Source organism: Pollachius pollachius (genome assembly GCF_949987615.1).
Source record: "Pollachius pollachius genome assembly, chromosome: 5".
Lineage (NCBI taxonomy): Eukaryota > Metazoa > Chordata > Actinopteri > Gadiformes > Gadidae > Pollachius > Pollachius pollachius.
In genome coordinates, this window is record NC_136938.1 from 17,135,292 (window position 1) to 17,144,712 (window position 9,421).

General features: G+C 37.6%; 1 protein-coding gene across 1 annotated transcript in view; it reads left to right on the forward strand.

The window, feature by feature from the left end:
* The first annotated feature begins 8,530 nt into the window (after positions 1 to 8,530).
* spi1b (Spi-1 proto-oncogene b) overlaps positions 8,531 to 9,421 on the forward strand; it is a 4,902-nt gene continuing 4,011 nt past the window's right edge. Inside the window, exons 1-2 of the mRNA XM_079736775.1 lie at positions 8,531 to 9,166; positions 9,370 to 9,421. The exon at positions 9,370 to 9,421 is cut by the window's right edge and continues 42 nt beyond it. Of these exons, the coding sequence (XP_079592901.1) occupies positions 9,125 to 9,166; positions 9,370 to 9,421 (94 nt within the window). The 5' untranslated portion in view covers positions 8,531 to 9,124. The remainder of the gene's footprint in view (positions 9,167 to 9,369) is intronic.

Here is a 9,421-nt window from a genome sequence, read left to right on the forward strand (position 1 = left end):
AGGACATATTGAGGATACAAAATCAGTTGAGTTTGCTTCTGTTGCAATTTGTTCAACCCTGACCCCTAATTTGACTTAAAATGACTAATATGAATATAATGCCGCTGTCGCACTTCTCCTCTCCTCCTCCCTCTCCTTCTAACTCTTTTTCCCTCGTTCACCGGTGACTTGCACTCACAATGCCCTTCCTGGAGGACAGATTCAAACTGTGTGGGGATCGGTGGGCGGTTTATTTCCATTGGAGTAGGAGATGAATGTGGGTGGATGACGGAGAAAGCCATGAATGCAAGCAAAGCCAGCAATGTGATTCTGACTTTGCGGGCGCTACAGATCCCTACAGAAAACTTAAAGTTTTTTCTCTACCATTCGCTAGATCGTGTCTGTTTGTTATGTGTCCAACCAATTCTCTCTCAAGGAGAAGTCTCGCTCTGAAATGATGTTGCAGGAAAAGTCCCTATTCTCATTACAATCTCAATCCTCCTTCACCAAATCTTTAAGATAGCACTTAGCTACGCTTTTTGTATTCCAATCCAACAAACTCTCTCCAGCTCTCACTCACTTTTCCACCGTTCTCTTTCTGCAATAAGAAAAGTCTCGCAAGACTTCAGAGTTCCCTGACATCCTGGAAAAGTTTTTTTCCCCAAAAGTGAAAGTTTGAATGAAATATCCCTCACTGAATGAAACACCTCACCCAGTTCATAACTCACTCTGTCTTGCTGCAGGGCTGACTCTATACGGCTTGCTCCACTGACAATATTGGTTTGTTTCTTTCTGGACAAATCTGACAGCATTCTACACCATTTTAACACACATCCATATATTGCCCACATTACTGATGTTACCAATTTGCATACCTCCTTCGATCATCATTTAGATTATATAATAAATTCCTTTAATTTATCTCATTATTAATTTGTGGTCACCCTTTTTGTTATGGGCCTAGATTCAACTGTTGCGATGTAAACTACATACGTCTTGTTATCAAAAACAACCTTTATTCAAATACCGCAGTGCAAGAAAGCATTGACTTGCAGCGGCAACAGCTATCAAGAGTATCGATCAATAGGCTCTCAATGAGTTAATGATAGAAAGATTTATGGAAAGATGGGACTAGTAAACCATCAAAAATGCAAAAACTTGATATATACATACTGGTCATTTAGACATTGATGATTGATAATGTTATTCTGGTGACGAGGGACCATGCAATAAAATTGTGGCATCTCAAATGAGTCAACCTATTTCAAAAGAACCAAACTCCCTGTCCCAGCCTTTAAAAAAAGTACCAAAAGCCTTTAATACTTTCACGTTTTTCATTCAAGCCAGGACTGCCAGATTATCTTATCATATTCAATATAAATAAGCGGAGGAGGAAAGATATGTTGGGTCAATGCATAGTCAGCAGGGGACCAATCAGCCCATAAGAATAACAATAATGGGTTTTACCTAGACTTCTAATGCAAACCAATTGTACTCCAATGATCTTGTATCCAGAGTCTATCCAGTATCCAAGTCTTAGTATGTTATAGCTTCTGGGGGGAGATGACACAGATCACCCTAAGTATGTTTTACTAACATTTACTGACTTTGAGAAACCCACTGAACCACTGTTTGTTACCCACTGTAAGTAAAATCAGAAATGTATCCAGGGAGTGGTCTGCAGTTTATAAAACCGTTGATAAATACTTAATTTAAATACGGCTGGCAGGTTTTGTCCTGTTTATCTTGAGAATTGCCTGACCACCAGGTGGTGTTACCAAGAAAAAGATCCATCTTCTTGATTACATTTTTTTTACTTAACTTCTATCTGCATAGGCTGTTTATTGGAAATAAAATCAAGAAATTTGGAAGAAAGAAATTCAGAAACATAAATGATAGGGGGTACAAGTATGAGTTTCATAATCAAATATATATCAACTACTATTGGATAATGTTAGTTATCATTAGCCAACCAAAATTAACCTTACATGATATTTGCCATATCTCAAGATTGGACAGCAATCATCAGACACATAGTAACAAAAAACAGTGTTTTTTCTTTACTTTACCAAATTTGGTGCTATCAAAATAACCAGCCTTAGTTGCAAATCATGGTGAGTAAGATGTGGAAATAAATTATATATATATATATATATATATATATATATATATATATATATATATATATATATATATTTTTTTTTTTTCTTTGCACTCTTAGTCATCTACGTGACTTGAGCAATTTAAAGAAAGAGGAACTTGTGTGTTAGTGGGATACGTGTGGGTGTGTGTGCGTGTGTGTGTGTGTGTGTGTGTGTGTGTGTGTGTGTGTGTGTGTGTGTGTGTGTGTGTGTGTGTTGTGAGCTTGTTCTAGCATATGTGTGTGTGAGTGGGCTGGTTTCTGAGCTTGTTTGTGGTTGTGCTGTTTGTGTTCGCATGCACATGTACATTTCAAATTAAATATTGAAAATGAATTAAATGATAAGACTGACATTTAAATACACCAGTAGAAAAAATGCATGTAGTTAATTTCCTAAACATTTAAGTATACATCTTTGTGCTTCATGCATGATGTGTTGTGTGATAAAGAGAACAAGAGACAGACACAAAGACAGAGACACAGAGAGACAGATAATGAAGGAGAATTGTATGTCCAATTGTCTTGTGATTTACTCTAGTCTATTAATACCACATCCTAGTCTGAAACTTATGAAGGACAATGCTCTGCAGGAGAAAATGAGGAATCGGGAGGAAGAAGTGAGAAGGCTGGAGGTCCCCTGTTACACGCCTGTTGAGCGGACACTCAGTCATTGTGAAAGAGACGCTTGCCACTAAAACCTTTGGTGTCAAAGGACACACACAGGCCTCTTTTTGCCCTGAATGTTTCCATAACAAAAAACAAATGTTTCATTTTGTCATGGAGATTAAAAAAAACAATTTAAGATGACTTCATGTCGCTTTGAGGTCTGTTTATCTGCACACTTGTAATCCTTTGAAAGGTTGGTATTTAGAATAATAATACTTTTACAAATATATGTATCTACAAAACAGCATGTGTTGAATGTAACACCAGAAAATCAGTTTTTGAATAATTAGTATTTGTATTATTATGCAAGGTTACCTTGAGGTTATTAGATACACATTTTGCTCTTCTCTTTATTGATCATCTTGATAATGTACACAATTTGATTATCCAGCACAATATAAAAATTGGATCCCATTTACAAAAGATTATTCCACTATTAAAACAGTTGGACTCGATGGACTAATATGAAAAAAAAAGAGACCAAGAAAATACCTATCATCTGTCGTTATTGGATCACGTTTAAGACAGAATTGAAGAACCAGAAAAGAAGAAGAACAAGAAGAAGAACAAGAAGAAGGAAAATAACAAACCCTGACATTGCCAGCCTAAATAGGTGGAATTAAGGAAGTTTTTAGTTCCCCTGTTAATTTAGTGATATAGGCAAAGACAATACGCAAAGTTCACTTATCCTCTCCTGTGTCTTAGAGCACATAATGGGCTATTGGATTCCCACTGAAGACTGAAAACGACTTATTCCATCTGCGTTGATTGGTGAGTGTGCAAGTTGACCCTATTCATTAGATATTTTATCAATGTCAACTTCATTTTATTGTTTAAGTTAAGGAATTTAGCTTTGACAAGTGATAATATCAATATACAAAACCTTAAAAATGTATATTTTCTTTGTTCTGGCTTGTTTAGATGAGGTGTGTTTTACATGATATTTATTTCAAGATTCTTAAATGCACACTTTGGACTTCAAAATGTTGACAAACTGATTCTGACAATGATTTACCAGTTCAAGGCAGTTAACAGCATCTATTCTCTGTACCTTTTCGGAACCTGTGACCGAGAAACTAGAGATAAATTTTCTCAGTTTTTTTCTTCTTTATAAAGATAAAATACTTTTTAAACATTGTATTACTCAAGTGAGTAAGTAAGGCAACTGGGGTTTGCACATGGGATTATGAAACTGTTTGGTACTGTACATGTGGACATCAACCTGCAGTCATTCTGGTCAAACTGTGTTCAGAAGTGGTGCGCAACGCTTCCTGTTGCGACGTACTCTTTTCCTGTTTTCCACAGGCCGTGGTCATGCGTGTCATCCCCCTCTCAGAGACTTGGTCGCCATCGTCTTGTGACATACTGAGTACTGACAACCAAGAAAGTACAGACTGTAGCAGTCAGCAGGGTTACATGTCAGCAAAAAAAGGGAGACTCAAAAAACATCTTTACAAATTAGGTCTAAATCTGTCTATAGCTTTTTCTAAGAATGAGTCTATAAGTCTAAGGCTGCTTAGAATTGTAATTCTTTTTTCAATCTTTAATGAGTTTGTGAGAGAAGGACAAGGACAGTAACACCTCATTGAGAGGGGTTCTGCTTAAGGACTGTGAGGTTTGAGGTGTCAATGCAATGGCTTGTGTGTTGTACTGTTGGGCCATCAGAGATGTGTATCTTGTGAGTGACTGCGTTTGGAATAGAAACTGTGAATTACTGAGTCACACCCTGTGGTATAGTATAAGGTAAAACAATGTGCACACATCATGCATCAACTGCAAAATATATAGCAATATATTAATTAATAACATTTGCCTTGTGTTAAATATATAACATGGTGTTTTTCAACCATGAAATATATATTTTGTAAGGTGCATGCCACCAAGCTCTTTCCCTGTGCGCTGCCCTGGGGTCAGGGGCCACCGTGAGCTGGTCTGCAGTAAAATGGAAGCTGGGACCAATCAATGTTGAATGAAATTTGACTTCTGTGCAGCTATTTTTCAATTGGGTTTGAAGTGGATCATAATGTCGTCATAACAATAGAAAAAAGCACTCCTGTGGGGTATTCCACAAAGCCGGTTGTATCACATAACCGGGTAAGTTAACACAGGGTTTGCGGTAACCCTAGATTTTCCGTTCCAAAATGAACACGGTATGTTAGTTACTATAGAAACATATGCTCTGAATCAAACCTGGTTGGAGCAGGTTTTGCGCAGGTTAAGTTTGGAACATAACCCGGTTTTGGGTATTTAAACCCGCGTTCACCGCAGATTTCATGTGTTCACAATGGCATGCCCTTTTGAGGCCTGTTGATATCGGAGCGCAAATTATTCATGCAATCCACTGGGAGTGATTAATAAGACCACGGCTCGACATCTTGGGTCATCTTGGGTCATCTTGGGTCATTTGCTGGAGAGATATAGATTCTTGCGCAAATCTTTAATATATTTAAATAGCCTTCTCCAGCCTTACATAGCCAACACTACCAATCGAGGACCTGGCCTCAGTTCACTCCAGACTATTTGCGTAGCCCTCCGTTTTTGGCAAATGTTTTATCGATAATGTTGGAGATGCTGAGCACATCTCAGTCCTTTCAGATGACCCATCCATGTCCGGACCAAGATTTTCATCGGCCGCCTATCATGCAAAGAGCAATATTGGCTGAGTACTATATGCCGAGAGGCGCTAACAACAGAAAGTATAAAATAGTCCTAATGGACTTACATCCACTGGAGAATGTTCGATCGTAGCCGGCGGCTCCATTACAAGCACTAATCCATCTTGATCTGTGAAGTTGATGAATTGTCGCTTTTAGGTTTTCTACCCAATTACCAATAAAAAAACATTTGGAACATTTGCGCTGTGGCACGCACACGGTTTGCATGTGTTACTTCGAAGACAAATAAAATCTAAAATACAAGAAAAACAGAAAAACCTACATTCAACCAGTGGGGTACCCTCACATGGCCCCTGACTCTCTGAGGAGGTACCTCCAGGTACCCCTTCCGTTCCAGGGTGCTCTGAATTTATGTCTATTGCCAGCTCCTCCACCGGGGTCAAGACAATTTGAGGGCCAGATCCAGTCTGCCGACTGTCGGCCTTTTCACGATTGGCTTAAAAAAAAAGGGCTTATTTAAATGCAGGAGTGACAAATATGGTATGACAATTTAAATGCTGGACTGACAAAATATACCAATGCGATTGTGGGAAAAGCTTACCAGTTTGTATGTTTTTATACGTGTGATACTGTCCTTCTCCTCGTCATAGCTCTTCAGGAGAACCTGGAGTTCCATTTCATTGAAATAAGCGGCCCGTTTCGCCATTTCGATCAGGGTTTCCATGATCCATACATCACGTCTTTATAGGTTTGGCCTGGACGCGCACAACCCTGTGTTAACCAACCCTGTGTTGATTGAACTTGAATGCATAACCCGTGCGGTGGAACCGACAGCTCTGGTTTAGTTGGCACAGGGTCAATCAACCTAGAGTTCAGCGTTAACTCAGTGTTTGTTAAACCTCAGTTCGTGGAATATCCCACTGGTCAAGCCCACTTAAACAGGACTCGTTCATGTTGATACGATGAACCAAGTCTGGTCAAATGCTTTAATTTCTGTTGAAAATATTGATTTATTTAGAGGGAAAGCTCCTTATAGTGTTGCATTTGTGACCTTCACATAATCAATATATATAAAAAGGTCAAAGCTCTGAAAGATCACATGAATTTAAAATGCACAACAATGAATACATGTCAAGGCAATCTGCAAGGAACTGAATCTAAGGGACAATTTCCCAGTTCCTCTTTTTTTTTTTACTCTATCGTCTCGTGCGCAAATACAGGCATGTGCAATTCTTAGGATTCTAGACGACCACACATTTTGCACACAGTTGGATCTAATGGTCTGATGTTCTGATGTAATATTAAATACGTGAGCAATGAATTAAAACTTACTTAAAATACAGTAATTCATAGAACACATTATTGTTAATATAAGCATACCTTAGTCAATACAAATGCAACTTATACAAAATGATAATAAAACAACAATACAAAGTGGAAATTGACAGTTTAGAGAGAGATTGACATAATGTTTATACAAAAATATTGTTTATCATAAAACATGTATAATATTTTTGTAACATTGTTTGCATATTCAAATGGTAGCATTTCCATATAAAAATATAGGAAACTATGCATAAATATGATTATGAGGTTATATGAGGTTCCTTCCTTTGTCCTTGGTTAGTCGTATTGAACAAATTGTTTACACAGAACTGTGATCAGTTAACATGTGCATAGATGGACGGATTTTAATGCAAACCCTGATGCCTTTAAAGCCAACCGAAGTTTGGTTAAACTGAAAATAGTTGTGTTAGAAATAGTTGTAGGTTTTCTGTAACACATTCCGTGTATTAATATAAACCCCAAATACAAAGCGTCATCAGTTTAGCTCAGGCAGCTGTGATAACACCAGACAGGGTAGGCTGCAGGCTGTGTGGTTTTAGCCTTTTAAATAGTGTCCATAACGATGGTTAGACACCAGTTGAGCAAATCATCATGAAAATAATATTCATCAATAGATTAAATACAATTTAATTAGTAAACTGTAGGAGAGAACTTTTTAGCATTCTGAAAAATACAGGTCTTGTTTTGTCATGTCTGACATTCAAGGAGAGAGGTTAAAGGTTATATTCTTCCAAAAGAAATTGACTGAGAGCATATTGTGTATGCTTGATGCTGCTATACGGTCAGGGTTTCAGTATAACTCTCAAATGAATAGCTAGGCCCTAAGACCAATGTCCACCAATGGCCACTTTGCCCACAATGATGCTAAGAATTTTTATTAATAACGTTTCAGATTTTTTTGCATGGCAACTACTTACAGTTATATGTTTATTGTTCTTGAAAATGTAACATCATGTTATGTAATATGTTAGAAAATTTGTCTTCTACAGTATATATTATCCGACCTCTCTGAAGATGTGCATTCAAGGTACACAGTACTGTGTTTTAGTAAAATGTAGTGTAGTGTATTGTGTTGGACTGTACTGTACTATACTGTAGTAGGGTGTAGTGTGTTGTGTTTTGCTGTACTGTGCTGTGCTGTGCTATAGTGTAGTGAAGTGTATCGTACTGTATTGTGTTGATGAGTGTCTCAATCATCTAGACCTTTTTGAAGTCCTAGGATGTATGATCTTTCCATATATGGCAAAGATTCAACTGCAAATTGCATTGTGCAGTATAAGGATATAAACAATCAATGGTTGTTGTATTAGTATCAAACTAGTTTGAAGGCTTATTAACAAGGATTGCCTTAATGAAGGAAATCCTTAAAGACCTGGGTTTTAATAGTCGCTATCAGTCTATAGCAGACAGGACAGTGTTTCCTTGTTGTTATCATCTGTTAATCATAACCTCCATCTGCTGTGTTACAAAATAGCAACTTACATCTAATCTTCTTTTAGCTATTTGTGTGTGAATGAGTGTGTGTATGTGTGTGTGTGTGTGTGTGTGTGTGTGTGTGTGTGTGTGTGTGTGTGTGTGTGTGTATGTATGTGTGTGTGTGTGTGTGCCTGCCTGCCTGATATATCTGGATCAGTGTCTGTGTATTATATGTATCAGTTTCTTGCTATATCTTAATATTGTTACAGATTAACCATTGTCATTCTGAAAATAAATGAATCAAATAACAAATTAATACAAATGTTTTTGTCATATTTCTTAATACAGTAATCAGATAGTAATAGGAGTTAACACTCCACAAACTTTTTTCTTTGATCTGATTATGTGTCTTTGTTAGATAACTGGTGTGACAGGGGTTTCAAGTAAGTTGTGTTGTAAGTCCTACCGATGTTTAAATGTGAAAAGCAGACAGAATGCCAATACTTAACCTGAAGCAACAGTGTGCCCCTAGCTGGTTTAATCTTCTGAAGGAACTCACACTGCCTGAGAGTCAACGAATGTCATTTTCTGATTGGCTGCTCACAAAGGGACAACACAAGAGCTGATAAAAAGAGAAGTCTACGTGAGTCCTAATGACAAATCACCAATGTTCAGAAACCTTCAGCAGACACACTTCAGCAGACACTCAGTGTCGGTGCTCACACCGACAAAAGTCAAGGTTTCCTTTTCTCTTTTTGAGTCTCAAAACGCTCGCAGGGTTCTAGTTATTTCAGATACAGGCGCACTACCATAAACTTTTGTGTATACTTGAGGATTGAACGAGAAAGAGACATTTGGGGGTTTCTGTCGGGGAAAGGAAATTTTGAAACGTTGTGCAATGCTGCCACAAAAGTTTTGAAAGATTGTAAGAGAAAAAACTGTGAGTGAGTTGGACGTCTCCATGTTGCATCCATACAGAATGGAGAGCTACCTCATCCCCCCTGTGAGTATTAACATTTTTAATTTATATTGGTTCTCACATAGCTATTTGTTACTTGGTATATTAGTACATTTTTGGAAATATCAAAATCCATCTGATCACAGCCTTAGTAAAATGAAGGATAAATTCAACGTGAAAATATGTCCAAGGTGTAGTCCCAATGCATTCCATTTTCAGATTGTAAGACATTTGTCTTTGTCTTCTAGCCTCCAGAAGAAATGTATGATCCTGAGATCTATAGACAACAAATCGCAGAAT